Here is a 19,601-nt window from a genome sequence, read left to right as displayed (position 1 = left end):
GCAAATATTGTACAATCAAGGTTTGCAAAGCTCTTAGAGATTTACCCAGAAAGACTGCCAAAGATGATTCTAACAAGTATTGATACAGGGATGTGAATATTAATGTATATGAGATATTTCAGTATTTTATTTCCAGTAAATTTGCTAAAGTGTCTAGAAACATGTTTTCACTTTGTCATTATGGGGTATTGTGTGTAGATGGGTGAGGAGAAAACTATATTTAATCATTTTGAATTCAGGCTGTAACACAACAAAATGTGGAATAAGTCAAGGTGTATGAATACTTTCTAAATGCACTGTAGATAATCAAAACAATACTATGATGTTTTTGAGTCTATTGAATTCAATGGCCATTGGCCATATTTTGGACCTAGTGAGTACACACAGACTCAACATTGAAATATCCTCTATTGTTGATGTAGCTTTGTCTGACCAATACTGTGTATGTTTCACTGCATTGACTCCCACAATGCAATATGTTAGAGAGTATTGTTAAAAAGCGTTGTCTGGCATCTGAAGTAGCTAAGAATTTAAGAGGTTATATAAATGATATGCCACTGCCTATTCTACCCTCCACTTCTGATAATCTTGTAAATTATTTTTATACCAAGTTAAATGTAACCATTGATGCTGTTGCACCAAACACATTTTATAAAGGTAATCCCTAAACGGAAACCTCCTTGGAGGAATGAGGAAATAAATCCACTCAAGAGAAACTTTAGAAAGGCTGAATGGGTATGGAGGGAGTCGAAATTACAGGTCACTTTGATATTTGAATAGAACACATTGCTAATTGCAATAAGGCAATTTAAAATGCTAGACGAGCTCGTTTCTCCATATTGATATCGGACAATCAGAATAATCAGAGGGCGCTTTTCTCAACTATTGAGAGCCCTATTAATCCTGTCCCCTCTACCCCTTATGATCTACTTTCCACTTCTAAATCTGAAGAGTTTGCAGGGTTCTTCAGAGATAAGATATCGTTAATGAGGTTGGGTATTAGCTTAGGTGGACAACGTGACAGGCCTCAATTTGTCAGGGTATGGACTCTACAAGGTGTCGAAAGCGTTCAACAGGGATGCTGGCCCATGTGTCAAGTTAGCTGGATGTCCTTTGGGTGGTAGACTGTTTTTGATACACATAGGAAACTGTTGAGCGTGGGAAAACCTAGCACCGTTGCAGTTCTTGACACTTAAACCGGTGCGCTTGGCACCAACTACCATACCCCGTTCAAAGACACATCTTTTGTCTTGTCCATTCACCCTTAGAATGGCTCACATATACAATCCATGTCTCAATGGTTTCAAGCATTAACAATCCTTCTTTAACCTGTCTCCTCTCCTTCATCTACACCCGATTGAAGGTGACATCAACAAGGGATCATAGCTTATTTGTAGACTTTCGCCTGTGCGCAGCGCCTCCAAAAATGAATCTATCAGCACTTCAGTCAGTTTGCATAGCTCCCCTGCCAGGCAGTGTTACTGCGAGGTGGGACATAGGATTCCTATTTATTTGTGCAATTAGCAGCTATGAAACAAAACAGCAGAAATACTTTGAAAACAGCTACTGCAGCATTTTTCTTACCCTAACTCGCACATGTACTCATACTTGACTTTTGACTTTTTATTCACGAATGTATTGCTTGCATAGTAGAACTTACAAATTGACCATCCGCCAACATGGCTGGTGAAATGTTACTTTTTTACCCGCCAATACCTAAACCTACTCGCAGGTTGTGGGTGTTCATTTCATGCCCTGATTGAGAGTCAGAAGAAAGATTTGCCTTTTAGCAAACTGCAAACGGAACATAGTTGTCTAATGTGGCGTTTTCTGATACAGATCTATTTCTGGTCGAAAACATTATGCGGCAGACCTAATAAGATTAGGAAATAAACATTCACCCATAGTCTCATCCTCCTTTTAGCCCCAATCTGGATCATCTCGCGCTACTCATCTGCTTTCCATTACAAACTATACTGACAAGAGGAAACCTGTGTGATCTCTTTAAAATGCAGCCTTGTTACAAGCCCTACTGTCTCCTTCCCATCTTGAAGTAAGTAATCAGTGTGTATAAATAAAGTCTCTCGCTACCAATCCAACTTTGTCAGCTCAGGCAGGGAGAAGGACAGAAGGAATGATACAATTAAGTATTTTAACAGGACCATGAGTTGAATAGTGTTTTTTTACCCATCAAACCTTCTCAGCGTTTTGCTCCAGAGGGAAAAGAGATGATAGGAAGCTATTCAATGCATCCTCTGTAAGTATGTGCTCTATAAAGAAAGTTTGATGAATGAGTATATAATCTTGAGACCAGGGCAAAAAATGTACTTTTTGTTCCACCAGCCACTGTGGCAGGTAGATCATTTTTTTTGACCAGCCACTGAGATTTTTTACCGGACAATTTTTGGGGGGGCACCATACATACATAAAAAACACACCAAAAAACAGATGACCATGCTTTGTAATGTTTCTAAAACAATAAATGTTGCTCAATTTCATTTCATTTTTTGTGACCTGAGTCTTTTAACCGAAATATCAGAGACAAACTGTTCAGCTGCCCCTTTAAGGGCGATTGGTTACCTTAAAACTTGTGTTTTGGGACCAAGAGGCACATTTTCATTATAACGTTGGAGGAAATACGTTCCTGGCATGTGAGGAACGTGTTTGCTAGCCTCATAAATGCTAGCCAGCTAGTTATGCCAACCGGTATACAATCCCTTTAGCGTTGCTTGCTGGCAAGCTACAGAGGTTAGATGGCTAGTTAGCTACAGTAGCTAGCTACTGTCATCAGTGTTAAGATATTTAGCCTATTCCACCATTTGTAGAATGCATACTGTCCTTTGAATATAGTGCGGGAAAATGGAATCTGGACACGGCAGACACACTAAGTTGGTTGCTGATCATTTGTATAATTTATATTTGTGCCTGATATTTGTAATTTGTACTTGGAATATGTTCAAACCAACTGGGAACGCGGAAGCTGAACTTGGAACTCGGAAATCTCTGACCTCTGACTTCAGTGCCTTTAAGAAAAGTGGGAACTCGAACAAAAACGAGCTCCCCGACTGTGAAAAAATATTTTTGAACGGTCATCCAACTTGGAAGCAATTCAAGACTACTGTGACACAGCCAAACAGCAATCCTGGGGGACATAGCTTGTCTCTGGGGACCAGGCCTGGACTTTTTACATTGCTGGAAATTCCAATTTTATATCAGCATCTGTTTACAATTTATATCAGAGTAATAAGTCAAAAAGACCTAATACCGTTCCCTTTTGGGGTTGATTAAGTTGTTCAACATACTCTAATTCCTACATGTTTATATCACACAAGCACAAGTAATTCTAGCAACCTTAAACATTGTTGGAGAGCGACAACAAAGTAGAAAGACAAGCCATGTCCCATTAAGTGAGTGAGCCATGTCTATGAGATGAGTTAAACAGAAACGTTAACATCCATTAACAGCTATAAAGACTCAAATGGAATACATTTACAAAACATTTACATTTATTGATCAAAATAACATTTGAATACAACTTCAACAGAATCATTTTGCATCTCTAAAACACAAAACTAAAGAAGTGTGTGTGTGTGTGTGTGTAAGAGAAATGTATCAGGACACAATCCTAGAGGTGTATAACACCTGCCAAGACTTCCAAATGAACACTTTTTACAAAATCAAAGACTGGAACTACTCAGTGTGCAACTTGGTAGATGATGATACCATAGGTGATGAAGAGGAAGAGCAGCCCGAGGATTGACAGGGTCAGGGTCACAGTATTAAAGCAGCGTGCAGTCTTCCCGTGTTTTCTTGCTCCCTCCAAGTCTCCAACCATCTTCCTATCCCTGGACTGGATGACAAAATGTAGAATAATTTATATTATAGAATCATTCATGTGTTGCTGATTGTGTTTATGTAGCGGTGCATATTAGTTAACAACATGCACACAACATGACATTTCACACTAATGGGATGATCTCAGTAATGTATTACCCTCTTAGTGGTTTAATACTCCTTCAAACAATTCTTTTGGAGTAAAGATCTATAGAGCATATAGATGAAGTATAGGCTACACATTTTTATAACAGTGTGATAACACGAGAGCGAAACGCAAATGTAGATAATTGTTATGCTGTCTTCCTTCCATAGTTCAAAGTTGGTCGCCTATATAATAACTTGCTCAACTTCAAAATCCATACAATGCAAGCACCAACACCAGACATTGCTATAAAAAGCTATATAAGGAGAATTCCAACTCACCTTTATGGAGAAATACACCGCTAACATTCCGAGACAGAATGGGTTGCAGTACACGAGGCTGCAAAGTGACCAGATAATGTGATCCCTGGGCTGCGGTACAACGGGCTGTGGCTGTCCCAAGACGACGGTATGTTGGAACTTGGGCGCTCCGTGAGTGTCTTCAAGACGCATGTACTTATTTCCTTTCATTGGGACAAACTCTGGCTGGTACGGTGGTGGTTGATCCATGGCAAGCGAATATAGCTACTTATTTAGCCTTGTGTTAAAAAATAGACAATGATTCTCGAGCAAACGAGAAAGAGAGACCCAAAGAGACGTTTCTTTTGTGAGGTGAGGTGGAGGGTTTATAAGAGGAGAGGAGTGGTGAATGATGGCGTCATTAGCACTGTTTCCAGTAAATGTGTATGTTTTGATTTCTGGAGGCCCTCCCCCCTCTCTTGCACAATAGCAGGATTGTCCATCTTGTTGTTCTGCTTTTGGGAGTGTATATCCAAAGATATTTGACTGTGAAAACGTTACGTGGTACAGGGCATTCGGAAAGTATTCAGACCCCTTGACTTTTTTGTTGTTATGTTACAGCCTTATTCTAAAATTGATTTCATACAAAAATGGCTTCATCAATCTACACACAATACCCTATAATGACAAAGCGAAAACAGAGTTTTAGAAATGTTTGCAAATGTCGTGTTATAACGTTTCTACTGTAGCTCACTGTGTGTATGGAGCATAATATATTTGTGTATATTCCTTATAACCGCGGACACAGAAAGAGATTTGCGTCAGTTCAAATCTGGCATCAGGACAAAATGTGATTCAGAGTCACCAAATATATTTTAAGTATTTTAATTAAACTCAAACGATAAATGGTAAATGCAATTTTCGTATACTGTATACGGGTTCACTGTATCTCTGCGCAGGGTAGATCAGAGAACTGGCAGGAAGTACGTAAACCGCTGTTCTTATACCGTGATGACGTAGTTCCAACGCGTCTGTTGGCCTATCACAGTAGAGGCTGGGCGCCGTTTAGACTTTGCCCCGCCTTTGCTGGCCCTCGGATTTGTCCAAGCCCCTTGGCGCTTCCCTTTGTCCACATCTGGTTGCTGGGTAGATTAGATCCGTCTTGTGTCTGTCGATTCTACACTGAAACAGTTCCTAATATGGTATTGTCCAGTAATCTAACCTCCTGGTTGGCCTAGAGAGATGCACCCCTCCCCTCTCCAGACTGACCACAGCTTTTATGGCCTGTGTTGGTCAGTCCTTACACACCTACACACACCCATCTGTATTGTTTGTGTGTGTGTGTGTGTGTAACAAAACAATATTCATCTTCAAACAATATGCTAACAGGCTATAGTGCATAAACATAAATCCTAACAACACGCGAGGTAACGTTACTCATGTCATAACCTTTATGGTGTTATATTCAATCGTGCTTATGTAGCTAGCTACATTCTTCTATTAGCTCTGTAAAACAATGCTAATTGCGTCAGAGAAGTATTGGCTTGTTGTATTTTGAAGCTACCCTGGAAATATTGAAAAATATCTTCTTATACCACTTGTTCGTTTTCTGAGTGCATTCCACAAAGCTGTTTATCATGTCCACCTTATCCACTGCCCCATTTTGAGGTTATAATCAAGCACACAGTCTGGTTTGATTTTTCTCTCTCCCGTCAGGTGGTCCACCTTCCCTGTAGCCGACATGGTTGCTGTATGGACAGTGGAGAGGACACGGATGTCTCGTTTGTCATGCCACTTTACTGCCAGCAGTTGACATTTTCTATTTTTGTATAACGGGTCATTTAGGATGGCAGTAGTACTGTTGATGAAATGCAGTCTTGGGAAAAGAGGGTGACAAAGAAGAGAGTTACAAACATAGGATCTGTGCTCCAGTATTCTCTTAGGGAGTTCTTCTTTACTATCCCCATGAGAAGGACTGTCACCAGGAATGTATACATTTCACTAATTGTGGTTGTCCCCCACTCTTGGCTCTCTCTTCTCCTGTAGCTCCAAGGCATTGCGATTGGTCTCTGCTATGTCTCCCACCAGCTCCTCTGTCAGAAACAACTTGAAGCACTCTGCCTCAGATGGAAATGGCAAGGGGTGTTGCACTCCAGACTGGGACTCATCAAAGCAAACAGCAGTGCCAGGAGGGGTGAAATGGCTGGCGGCCTTCCAGCTACCACAGAACTCCTGTACTTCATCCACTGCCGGTCTGCCTCCATCACCACCAGCATCTTCAAAGGGAACTGCGACTTTGTCAGTGGACAACGGGTCCTCAGATTCAGGGTTCTCAATGACTGGGGGGCAGCTCCGCACTGTCAGAATCTGATTCCTGACTTTCAGACTCTTTGTCAGATTTTTTTTTTTTAATCTCCAGAATTTCCACATTTGTGAGTTGTCTCCTTTTGAAAGACATTGCTAATGCTACAGCATAGCTCACTAGCTACATATATAAACAACACTGAATGGCTCAGTGAGAGGTTACGTGATTGACTGCCTACACGTGCCATTTTTATCAATAAATCACTATCAGAAAATGTTTTGTTGTAATTATTGATATATTTACTGTATTATTCTCATGTTTTTTAATTACCATGATAAATCATGCATTCCGATTCTTGCATATATTGTAATGGGCACATAGTGTGTGTAAATACTTTTTTGAAGGTTGTACTAATTATGATGAGCTAAGCTAATTCCAGCTATGTGTGTGGAGCCATGTTTGTTGACATAATGCATTCCGGGTCTCACGGAATCGTCTGTCGGACCAAATATGCTATAACAAAATGAGGTGAGTAAGGGTTCAGTCATTTTTTGAGAACGTCAGGAAGTGAATGGTGGGATGTGAACGATGCTAGACGACACACCTCTTCAACATGCATGCAGACCAAACTTTGGTATCTGTGGGGGAAAAAGCATGGCTGCAAACTAATCATCCTTGGATTACTTTTGATTTCTAGAAAGTGTTTTACTCAATTATTTTGATCAACGGTGAGCTCATCCATGATGTGATTAATTATACATAGTAATTGCTATTAGCTAATTCATATTGTAGTGTATGTCAGCCGAGAGTTAGAAAATGTGACCACTTGTGTTGCGTCAATCTTTCCTCAGTTAGCACTAGGACAAATGTAGCCTACATTTTTACGGTTAGGATGATTGTGTTATGCTATAGATACTATAAACCCTGGGTTTATAAGCGTGGAAATCGACTCTGCAGCACGAGCATGCTTTTGCGGCACAGTCGATAGCGCACTGGACTTCGGGCTAGAAGGTTGAGGGTTCGAGACCTGCTCCCTGCTGTTTCATTACAATACTTTTGTGAATATCTGATCATTGCATCCAAAAATAATCTGCTCACATTCTGGACATAACTTTGTAAGGACTGTGTTTGTGTAAATAGTTTCTGAAAAAAGTGTGGCCAGCTCAAATGCTGATTGTTGCATCACTCGAAACTGTCCGTTCACAAGGGTGTGATCGTAAGCTTTAGGGACCACTGTAGGACGATCATACCCGTGTGATGGTACGTGTGAAAGGGTTAACAGACACCACAACGACCTTAGAAAGCACTAATCACTCCGCACTAATACCAGTCTGTCTATCCTGCCCTCTATCTACCATTCATAGTGACAATGGTGGTAAGTGGATCATTTGTCCAGTTTTGCAATAGTCTAACTAGCAATCACAGGGTAACATGGGGTAAGATGCCTCACCCCTAAGATCAATGTCTAATTGTTGACAAAATAGCAAAGGTGGATGATGGCGATGCTTAGGGTAACAAATTATAAAGGTAAATAAATGGCCACAGTCAACAGATGTTGTTATTTAATCAAATACATTTTGGGGGGGAAAGGGGCATTTTGCCCAGCTACCCTGGGAGCTTCATAAAACTGTAAAACCAGTCTTTGCCAACTGCCTTTCTTTATTGAATGTGTTTTGGATTCCCATCCTCTCCGCTAGGTCAAAGGCAAGTTTTCACATCACATGATGTAAGTCCAAAAAGGGCTCTTTACATTTTAGGGATATGACTCTCCAGATCACATTTGAAAGAGCTAGAGAAGACTGGTAACCCACCCAAATGGCTGTGGCCTGGGGTTTTGACCTGCTTGTCTCGGTGGCGCCTCAGGGTTTTGTGTGGCACATTATGTCACGCCCTGATCTGTTTCACCTGTCCCTGTGATTGTCTCCATCCCCTCCAGGTGTCGCCTATTTTCCCCAGTGTATTTATCCCTGTGTTTCCTGTCTCTCTGTGCCAGTTCGTCTTGTATGTTTAGTCAAGTCAACCAGCGTGTTATTTCCCGTACTCCTTTTCTATTCTCTTTTGCTAGTCTTCCCGGTTTTGACCACTGCCTGACCATCCTGCCTGCCCTTCGGTACCTGTTGGACTCTGAACTGGTTTTGACCTTTCGCCTGTACACGACCATTCTCTTGTCTACCCATTTTTGGATTAATAAACATTGTAAGACTCCAACCATCTGCCTCTGCATCTGGGTCTCGCCTTGTGCTTGATACATTTAAAGCACGGGCATTCTGCCCATTTTCAATAGCATTCAGGGCACAACCAAGTGCATCTTCGCTATAGCCACCACGATCATATATTTTGTTAGAAACATTTCTCATCTGAAAATACATTTTTTAAGGTGTTTTATGAACAGTTGTGGACTGAACCCTAACCCCTATTATGACCCTAACCTAAACCCTATTCTAATCCTAACCCTGGCCCCTATTCTAACCCTGCTAACTAGGGGTTAGCTAGCTATGCTAGCAGACATTATCTTATGCTAACTAGCTGGCAAGCATTTATTTAATCTTGCTAGCTAACTGGAAGTAAAATCTTTCAAAGTTGCACCAATTATCTATATAAATCCACAAGATCATAGAGGAATAGCGGAAAGGCAGCGGAGATGCCTGTTGCATCATTGCGCATGAAAGATCAGTGAAGACATAATACATGCAGCTCAAAAATCTCCCCTATGGGTCTTGTTTGGGGACAATACAATCATACTACCTAGACTAGCCTACAACACCACAATGTAATGAGTAATTGCATCATTGTTTTCAAGTGAGCACAAAATTCTACTCTTGGCTGTAAACTGCAGTGAAAATGTTATTTGAATAAAGGCCCAAACGCTCTATGATTTGAATGTTTCATTCCATTTGGATCAGTTGTGGGTCTACTCTCGACAGTTTATAAGGTGTAGAAATGTCTAGAAAGGCACAGAAGCAGGCCAGTCTTGGAGATAAAATGGCGCAGTTTTACGGGCGCCCAACCAATTGTGCTATTATGTGTTTTTTTCACGTTATTTGTAACTTATTTTGTACATAATGTTTCTGCAACCGTATCTTACGGCAGAAAAGAGCTTCTGGATATCAGGACAGCCATCACTCACCTCGGATTAGACAAAGATTTTTTCAACAACAAGCAAGACTCACATGATATTCTACAAACACCCGGCAGGGCCGACATCCCAGTTATTCGCAAGAGGAAGCGACGCAGGTACAGAGGACGAAGAGCCGGATGCCTCGTCAGGACCCGGAGATGGCGAGTAGGAAAGCTGCCGTTACCATCAATATTACTCGCCATCGTGCAATCATTGGACAATAAATTAGACGAGGTACGATCACGAATATCCTACCAACGGGACATCAAAAACTGTAATGTCCTATGTTTCACGGAATCGTGGCTGAATGACGACATGGATATTCAGCTAGCGGGATATACACTGCATCGGCAGGATAGAACAGCACACTCCGGTAAGACGAGGAGGGGAGGGGGGTGGCGGTCTGTGCATATTTGTAAACAACAGCTGGTGCACGAAATCGAAGGAAGTCTAGATTTTGCTCGCCTGAAGTAGAGTATATTGTGATAAATTGCAGGCCACACTACTTGCCTAGAGAGTTCTCAGCTATACTTTTCGTGGCTGTTTATTTACCACCACAAACAGATGCTGGCACTAAGACCGCACTCAGTCAGCTGTATAAGGAAATAAGCAAACAGGAAACCACTCACCCAGAGGCGGCGCTCCTAGTGGCCGGAGACTTTAATGCAGGGAAACTTAAATCAGTTCTACCAAATCTCTATCAACATGTTAAATGTGCAACCAGAGGGAGAAACATTCTAGATCACCTGTACTCCACACACAGAGACGTGTACAAAGCTCTCCCTCGCCCTCCATTTGGTAAATCCGACCACAACTCTATCCTCCTGATTCCTGCTTACAAGCCAAAATTAAAGCAGGAAGCACCAGTGACTCGGTCTATAAAAAAGTGGTCAGATGAAGCAGATGCTAAACTACAGGACTGTTTTGCTATCACAGGATTCTTCTGACATTGAGGAATACACCACATCAGTCACTGGCTTTATCAATAAGAGCATCGAGGACGTTGTCCCCACAGGGACTGTACATACATACCCCAACCAGAAGCCATAGATTACAGGCAACATTCGCACTGAGCTAAAGGGCAGAGCTGCCGCTTTCAAGGTGCGGGACTCTAACCCGGAAGCTTGCAAGAAATCCCGCTATGCCCTGCGACGAACCATCAAACAGGCAAAGCGTCAATACAGGGCTAAGATTAAATCATACTACACAGGCTCCGCCGCTCGTCGGATGTGGCAGGGCTTGCAAACTATTACAGACTACAAAGGGAAGCACAGCCGCGAGCTGCCCAGTTACACGAGCCTACCAGACGAGCTAAATCACTTATATGCTCGCTTCGAGGCAAGCAACACTGAGGCATGTTTGAGAGCATCAGCTGTTCCGGGCGACTGTGTGATTACGCTCTCCGTAGCCGACGTGAGTAAGACCTTTAAACAGGTCAACATAGACAAGGCTGCGGGGCCAGACGGATTACCAGGACGTGTGCTCTGGGCATGTGCTGACCAACTGGCAGGTGTCTTCACTGACATTTTCAACATGTCCCTGATTGAGTCTGTAATACCAACATGTTTCAAGCAGACCACCATAGTCCCTGTGCCCAAGAACACAAAGGCAACCTGCCTAAATGACTACAGACCCGTAGCACTCACATCCGTAGCCATGAAGTGCTTTGAAAGGCTGGTAATGGCTCACATCAACACCATTATCCCAGCAACCCTAGACCCACTCCAATTTGCATACCGCCCAAACAGATCCACAGATGATGTAATCTCTATTGCACTCCACACTGCCCTTTCCCACCTGGACAAAAGGAACACCTATGTGAGAATGCTATTCATTGACTACAGCTCAGCATTCAACACCATAGTACCCTCAAAGCACATCACTAAGCTAAGGAACCTGGGACTAAACACCTCCCTCTGCAACTGAATCCTGGACTTCCTGATGGGCCGCCCCCAGGTGGTGAGGGTAGGTAGCAACACATCTGCCACGCTGATCCTCAACACTGGAGCTCCCCAGGGGTGCGTGCTCAGTCCCCTCCTGTACTCCCTGTTCACCCACGACTGCATGGCCAGGCACGACTCCAACACCATCATTAAGTTTGCAGACGACACAACAGTAGGTAGGCCTGATCACCGACAACGACGAGACAGCCTATAGGGAGGAGGTCAGAGACCTGGCCGGGTGGTGCCAGAATAACAACCTATCCCTCAACGTAACCAAGACTAAGGAGATGATTGTGGACTACAGGAAAAGGAGCACCGAGCACGCCTCCATTCTCATCGACGGGGCTGTAGTGGAGCAGGTCGAGAGCTTCAAGTTCCTTGGTGTCCACATCAACAACAAACTAGAATGGTCCAAACACACCAAGACAGTCGTGAAGAGGGCACGACAAAGCCTATTCCCCCTCAGGAAACTAAAATGATTTGGCATGGGTCCTGAGATCCTCAAAAGAGGGTAGTGCGCTTCAGAGGGTAGTGCGTACGGCCCAGTACATCACTGGGGCAAAGCTGCCTGCCATCCAGGACCTCTACACCAGGTGGTGTCAGAGGAAGGCCCTAAAAATTGTCAAAGACCCCAGCCACCCCAGTCATAGACTGTTCTCTCTACTACCGCATGGCAAGCCATAAGACTCCTGAACAGGTAACCAAATGGTTACCCGGACTATTTGCATTGTGTGCCCCCCCACCCCTCTTTTACGCTGCTGCTACTCTCTGTTTATCATATATGCATAGTCACTTTAACTATACATTCATGTACATACTACCTTAATTGGCTCGACCAACCAGTGCTCCCGCACATTGGCTAACCGGGCTATCTGCATTGTGTCCCACCACCCGCCAACCCCTCTTTTTACGCTACTGCTACTCTCTGTTCATCATATATGCATAGTCACTTTAACCATACCTACATGTACATACTACCTCAATAAGCCTGACTAACCGGTGTCTGTATATAGCCTTGCTACTCTTATTTTCAAATGTCTTTTTACTGTTGTTTTATTTCTTTACTTACCTACACACACACACACACATACCTTTTTTTCGCACTATTGGTTAGAGCCTGGAAGTAAGCATTTCACTGTAAGGTCTACTACACCTGCTGTATTCGGCGCACGTGACAAATAAACTTTGATTTGATTTATTCTTTACTTATGATACTGAGATGCGCTGTCTGTTGCGGATCATCACTCCCAAGTCGTCCTATAATAATGTGGCCACATAGGCCTATGCTCCCTGCAGGCCCAGTCAGGAAAACTTAAAGCATGCTCTGCCTCCTCTCAGATCCAAGTGGCTATTCCTTGGCACCAAAAACCATAATGCTATTTGTACCATAAAACTACAATTAAACGCGGAGTCTCAAATAGCCGCATGTCCCTTTTAATAGGCGGGCAAAAACACAAATGTCAGCAAATAAACAGCTCTTTCAAATAAACCCCCTCCCCTCTCTTGAACAATTGTGGAGCTTTTTGAAGATGTCAGGTGAATTAAAAACATGCCATTGTAATGATGTGAAATAAAATTAATAATCTTTTAAGAATTTCCATATGCAAGAATTTCAATACTGTTCTCATTTACGACGCAACCTGGAGTGCCTGGACACAGCCTTTAGCCGTGGTATATTGGCCATATATCACAACCCGAGGTGCGTTATTGCTATTATAAACTGATAAACTATAAACTATTATTAACTAAACTAAACTATAAACTACCAACATAATTAGAGCAGTAAAAATAACTATTTTGTCATACCTGTAGTATACGGTCTGATATACCACGGCTGTCAGCCAATCAGCATTCAGGGCTCGAACCACACAGTGTTGGATTCGGGCTAAACTTTGAACATTGAGAAATTAAATACATGATAGATCAGAAGCCTAGAATATAAGGAGTAAAAGAGACTGGATTTTATGTCAGAAGTTAATGGTTTTCTGTAGAAAGACAGATGGCTTTGGAATATGTTTGGTGGAAGGGAGGAGATCACAGGATTGCTATTGGGGAAGCGGATGGACATCTGTGGATTAGGCGAAGGAGGGGTTGAGGTCAGGAGGTCAGACCCCCTGAAGGAAGTAATAAGGGTTTAATAACCTCTACAGGATTGGTGTCCTCAACACCGCGGGACGGTTGAGCTAGCGTGCGCTAATGTGATTAGCATGACGTTGTAAGTAACAAGAACATTTCCCAGGAAATGGACATGTCTTATATGGGCAGAAAGCTTCAATTCTTGTTAATCTAACTGCACTGTCCAATTTACACAAGCTATTACAGTGAAGAAATATCATGCTATTATTTGAGGAGAGTGCTTTTATCACAGCAACTGGTTTGATACATTCACCTCTGAAGGTAAATAATATACTTATATTCAGTAATCTTGTTCTGATTCGTCATCCTGAGGGTCCCAGAGATAAAATGTAGCCTAGTTTTGTTTGATAAAATCCCTTTTTATATTGAAATGTTGGAACTGGGTTCTACAGTTTGAAGCCCTGCTGTGTCTGCCCTCCCTCCCCCGTAGGGAAGCTAATTATCCATAATTTATGACATTCCTGGGAGTGTGTAAACATACATTTTTATTACCATATCATGTTTGTATTATCTCTATAGTTATGAACTTGAAAATGTATCAATTGACCAACTCGGCACATTTTGGCAGTAATGAACAGTAATGCAATGGTTCATTGGATCAGTCTAAAAGGTTGCACATACACTGCTGCCATCTAGTGGACAAAATCTAAATTGCGCCTAGAGTCCAAAGTCATATAATGGCCTTTCTCTTGCATTTCAAAGATGAGAAAAATATATATATAATATATATATGTATATACATATAGAAAACACGTTTTTTTCATTGTATTATCTTTTACCAGATCTAATTTGTTTTATTCTCCGACATTAATTCATCTTAAAGTAAGCAATCTCTGTGTATAAATGGATAAAGTCTGCAGTTATTACTTTCGCCAATCCACCTTTGTCAGATAAGGCAGGGAGAAGGCGAAGTATAGAAGGAATGATAAACGTAAGTATTTTATTTAACAGGACCATGAATTGAATAGTGTTTGTTTTACCCATCAATCCTACACAGACTATTTTCTCTAGAGGGAAAATAGATGATAGTAAGCTATTCAAGAGTACTGTGACACAGCAAGCCAGGGATTCCTGGTAACATAGCTTGTCTCCGGAAACCAGGCCTGGACTTTCTACACTGCTGGAAATTCCACTTTTACAAATTATAAACAGATGTTGATGTTGTATCAGAGAAATAAGTCAAAAATACCTAATACTGTTCATTCTTGGGGTTGATAAAGTTGTTTAACATACTCTAATTCCTACATCTTTATATCACACAAGGACAAGTAATCTTAGCAACCATAAATAGTACAGATTGTGGCTTAAACTTTGTTGGAGAGCGAGAACAAAGGCAAGCCATGTCAGGATATGTATGTTCATTGACCTCTCAGATTCAGTAAACAGTTTAATTGCTGACCCGAGCCAAGTTCTGTTACGCTGTCTTGGCCAAGTAGATACAAAGCCATGGGAATTGTTTTCTTGTTAAGTGAGTGTATGTCTATATGGGACGAGTCTCACAGAATCATTAACATCCATTACAGCTATAAAAACTGAAATGTAATGCATTTACAAAAATGTTGAATTTATTTATAAAAACTTACATTTGAATGGAACTTCAAAAGAATCATCTTGCATCTTGGAAAAACACAAAACTAAAGAAGAGCAAATAAGATCTGGTACACAGTGCTGAAGGAACTTCTGTGGTGTGTGTGTGTTTTAAAGAGATGAGCTGAAATGTATCAGGACACAATCCTAGAGGTGTATAACACATGCCAAGACTTCCAAATGAACACTTTTTACAAAAGCAAAGACTGGAACTACTCAGTGTGCAACTTGGTAGATGATGATACCATAGGTGATGAAGAGGAAGAGCAGCCCGAGGATTGACAGGGTCAGGGTCACAGTATTAAAGCAGCGTGCAGTGTTCCCGTGTTTTCTTGCTCCCTCCGAGTCTCCAACCATCTTCCTATCCCTGGACTGGAAGACAAAATGTAGAATAATTTATATTATAGAATCATTCATGTGTTGCTGATTGTGTTTATGTAGCGATGCATATTAGTTAACAACATGCACACAACATGACATTTCACACTAATGGGATGATCTCAGTAATGTATTACCCTCTTAGTGGTTTAATACTCCTTCAAACAATTATTTTGGAGTAAAGATCTATAGAGCATATAGATGAAGTATAGGCTACACATTTTTATAACAGTGTGATAACACGAGAGCGAAACGCAAATGTAGATAATTGTTATGCTGTCTTCCTTCCATAGTTCAAAGTTGGTCGCCTATATAATAACTTGTATAATAACTTGCTCAACTTCAAAATCCATACAATGCAAGCACCAACACCAGACATTGCTATAAAAAGCTATATAAGGAGAATTCCAACTCACCTTTATGGAGAAATACACCGCTAACATTCCGAGACAGAATGGGTTGCAGTACACGAGGCTGCAAAGTGACCAGATAATGTGATCCCTGGGCTGCGGTACAACGGGCTGTGGCTGTCCCAAGACGACGGTATGTTGGAACTTGGGCGCTCCGTGAGTGTCTTCAAGACGCATGTACTTATTTCCTTTCATTGGGACAAACTCTGGCTGGTACGGTGGTGGTTGATCCATGGCAAGCGAATATAGCTACTTATTTAGCCTCGGGTTAAAAAATAGACAATGATTCTCGAGCAAACGAGAAAGAGAGACCCAAAGAGACGTTTCTTTTGTGAGGTGAGGTGGAGGGTTTATAAGAGGAGAGGAGTGGTGAATGATGGCGTCATTAGCACTGTTTCCAGTAAATGTGTATGTTTTGATTTCTGGATGCCCTCCCCCCTCTCTTGCACAATAGCAGCATTGTCCAACTTTTTGTTCTGCTTTGGGAGTGTATACCCACAGATATTTGACTGGACTTCCTGTGACTACCATATTTGGTCATGAGAAAACATTATAAACGGATGCTTGTGACGTGTCTGGGTTACCACTTCTGTCTGTGGTATACCAGTCTGTCTATCCTGCCCTCTAACTGGTTAGAATGTCTGCCCAGTTTCACCTAGTTCCATCTTCTCACACTACCCGCGATTAGACTTCCTCTCACCAACATATGTTCTAAACGGATGCTTCTGCTGTATAGCCCCTGTGACGTGTCAGGGTTACCACTTCTGTCTGTGGTACAGTGCATTCGAAAAGTATTCAGACCCCTTGACTTTTTTGTTGTTGTTATGTTACAGCCTTATTCTAAAATTGATTACATAAAACAATTGCTTCATCAATCTACACACAATACCCCATAATGACAAAGCGAAAACAGTGTTTTAGAAATGTTTGTATATGTATAAAAATTAAAAAACTGAAATACCTCATTTACATAAGTATTCAGACCCTTTGTTATGAGACTCAAAATTAAGATCAGGTGCAACCTTTTTCCATTGACCATTCTGAGATGCTTCTACAAGTTGATTGGAGAACACCTGTGGTAAAATCGATTGATTAGACATGATTTAGACATGCATGAACTAAGTGACTGATAATTGGTGTTCAGCAGTCATAAAAGTATGCCTTATTTACTTTGAAATCACTACTTAAATAGGCAGCAGCTCTACAGAGATGAGATGACTTGTAATGAAATAATAAAGTAATAAAATAAAACAAATATTTAAAGTCATGTTAATTAATACAGTTGAAGTCGGAAGTATACATACACCTTAACCAAATACATTTCAACTCAGTTTTTCACAATTCCTGACATTTAATCCTAGTAACAATTCCCTGTCTTAGGTCAGTTAGGATCACCACTTTATTTTAAGAATGTGAAACGTCAGAATAATAGTAGAGATAATGATTTATTTCAGCTTTTATTTCTTTCATCACATTCCCAGTGGGTCAGAAGTTTACATACACTCAATTAGTATTTGGTAGCATTGTCTTTAAATTGTTTAACTTGGGTCAAACGTTTCGGGTAGCCTTCCACAAGCTTCCCACAATAAATTGGATTAATTTTGGCCCATTTCTCCTGACAGAGCTGGTGTAACCGAGTCAGGTTTGTAGGCCTCCTTGCTCGCACACGTTTTTTCAGTTCTGCCCACAATGTTCTATGCGATTGATGTTCACTCCAATACCTTGACTTTGTTGTTCTTAAGCCATTTTGCCACAACTTTGGAAGTATGCTTAGGGTCATTGTCCATTTGGAAGACCCATTTGCGACCAAGCTTTAACTTCCTGATTGATGTCTTGAGATGTTGCTTCATTATATCCAAATAATTTTCCTGCCTCATGATGCCACCTATTTTGTGAAGTGCACCAGTCCCTCCTGCAGCAAAGCACTCCCATAACATGATGCTGCCAAACCCGTGCTTTACGGTTGGGATGGTGATCTTCGGCTTGCAAGCCTCCCCTTTTTCCTCCAAACATACCAGTGATCAATATGGCCAAACAGTTCTATTTTTGTTTCATCAGACCAGAGAACATTTCTCCAAAAAGTACGATCTTTGTCCCCATGTGCAGTTGCAAACCGTAGTCTGTTTTTTTTATGGTGGTTTTGGAGCAGTGGCTTCTTCCTTGCTGAGCGGCCTTTCAGGTTATGTCAATATAGGACTCCTTTTACTGTGGATATAGATACTTTTGCACCTATTTCCTCCGGCATCTTCACAAGGTCCTTTGCTGTTGTTCTGGGATTGATTTGTAATTTTTGCACCAAAGTACGTTCATCTCTAGGAGACAGGAGACTCTTTCCTCAGCGGTATCACGGCTGTGTGGTCCCATGGTGTTTATACTTGTGTACTATTGTTTGTACAGAAGGTACCACACCTTCAGGCATTTGGAAATTGCTCCCAAGGATGAACCAGACTTGTGGAGGTCTACAATTTTTTTCTGAGGTCTTGGCTGATTTCTTTTGATTTTCCCATGATGTCAAGCAAAGATGCACTGAGTTTGAAGGTAGGCCTTGAAATACATCCACAGGTACACCTCCACTTGACTCAAATGATGTCAATTAGCCTATCAGAAGCTTCTAAAGCCTTGACATCATTTTCTGGAATTTTCCAAGCTGTTTAAAGGCACAGTAATGTAAACTTCTGACCCACTGGAATTGTGATACAGTGAATTATAAGTGAAATAATCTGTTTGTAAACAATTGTTGTAAAAAATTACTTGTCATGCACAAAGTACATGTACTAACTGACTTGCCAAACTATAGTTTGTTAACAAGAAATTTGTGGAGTGGTTGAAAAACGAGTTTTAATGACTCCAACCTAAGTGTATGTAAATTTGTGACTTCAACTGTAAGTGATAAGCAGTAATGGGCAGTCACTACCATCATGGGACTTCTGTTGTTTTATTCGGTGTTACAGCATTTAACGCACATAATGCATAGTGCATTTAATGTAAAAAAGTGTATAATTTGTAATAAAAAAACATGACTATGTTTGAATAATTTAACAGACACCAAAACGACCTTAGAAAGCACTAATCACTCAGCACTAATACCAGTCTGTCTATCCTGCCCTCTATCTACCATTCATAGTGACAATGGTGGTAAGTGGATCATTTGTCCAGTTTTGCAATAGTCTAACTAGCAATCACAGGGTAACATGGGGTAAGATACCCCCCCCCCCTAAGATCAATGTCTAATTGCTGACACAAAATAGCAAAGGTGGATGATGGCGATGCTTAGGGTAACAAACTATAAAGGTAAATAAATGGCCACAGTCAACAGATGTTATTTAATCAAATACATTTTTTGGGGAAAGGGGCATTTTGCCCAGCTACCCTGGGAGCTTCATAAAACTGTAAAACCAGTCTATGCTTGCCAACTGCCTTTCTTTATTGAATGTGTTTTGGATTCCCATCCTCTCCACTAGGTCAAAGGCAAGTTTTCACATCACATGATGTAAGTCCAAAAAGGG

General features: G+C 41.3%; 2 protein-coding genes across 2 annotated transcripts; both read right to left on the bottom strand.

Moving 5' to 3' along the window:
* Nucleotides 1-3,484: 3,484 nt before the first annotated feature.
* Nucleotides 3,485-4,598, bottom strand: LOC120032638 (dispanin subfamily A member 2b-like). Its single transcript, XM_038978816.1, has 2 exons — nucleotides 4,261-4,598; nucleotides 3,485-3,850 (listed from the first exon to the last, which is right to left on the bottom strand). Exons 1-2 carry the CDS (start codon nucleotides 4,486-4,488, stop codon nucleotides 3,695-3,697), a joined length of 384 nt encoding a protein of 127 aa, XP_038834744.1. The 5' UTR covers nucleotides 4,489-4,598; the 3' UTR covers nucleotides 3,485-3,694.
* A 10,665-nt stretch (nucleotides 4,599-15,263) lies between these two features.
* Nucleotides 15,264-16,440, bottom strand: LOC120032569 (dispanin subfamily A member 2b-like). The gene is made up of 2 exons (XM_038978709.1): nucleotides 16,102-16,440; nucleotides 15,264-15,679 (listed from the first exon to the last, which is right to left on the bottom strand). Exons 1-2 carry the CDS (start codon nucleotides 16,327-16,329, stop codon nucleotides 15,524-15,526), a joined length of 384 nt encoding a protein of 127 aa, XP_038834637.1. The 5' UTR covers nucleotides 16,330-16,440; the 3' UTR covers nucleotides 15,264-15,523.
* Between the last annotated feature and the right edge of the window lie 3,161 nt (nucleotides 16,441-19,601).

The sequence above is a fragment of the Salvelinus namaycush genome, chromosome 39 (genome assembly GCF_016432855.1).
Source record: "Salvelinus namaycush isolate Seneca chromosome 39, SaNama_1.0, whole genome shotgun sequence".
Taxonomy (NCBI): Eukaryota; Metazoa; Chordata; class Actinopteri; order Salmoniformes; family Salmonidae; genus Salvelinus; species Salvelinus namaycush.
This window is presented reverse-complemented; position numbering and strand designations above follow the sequence as displayed.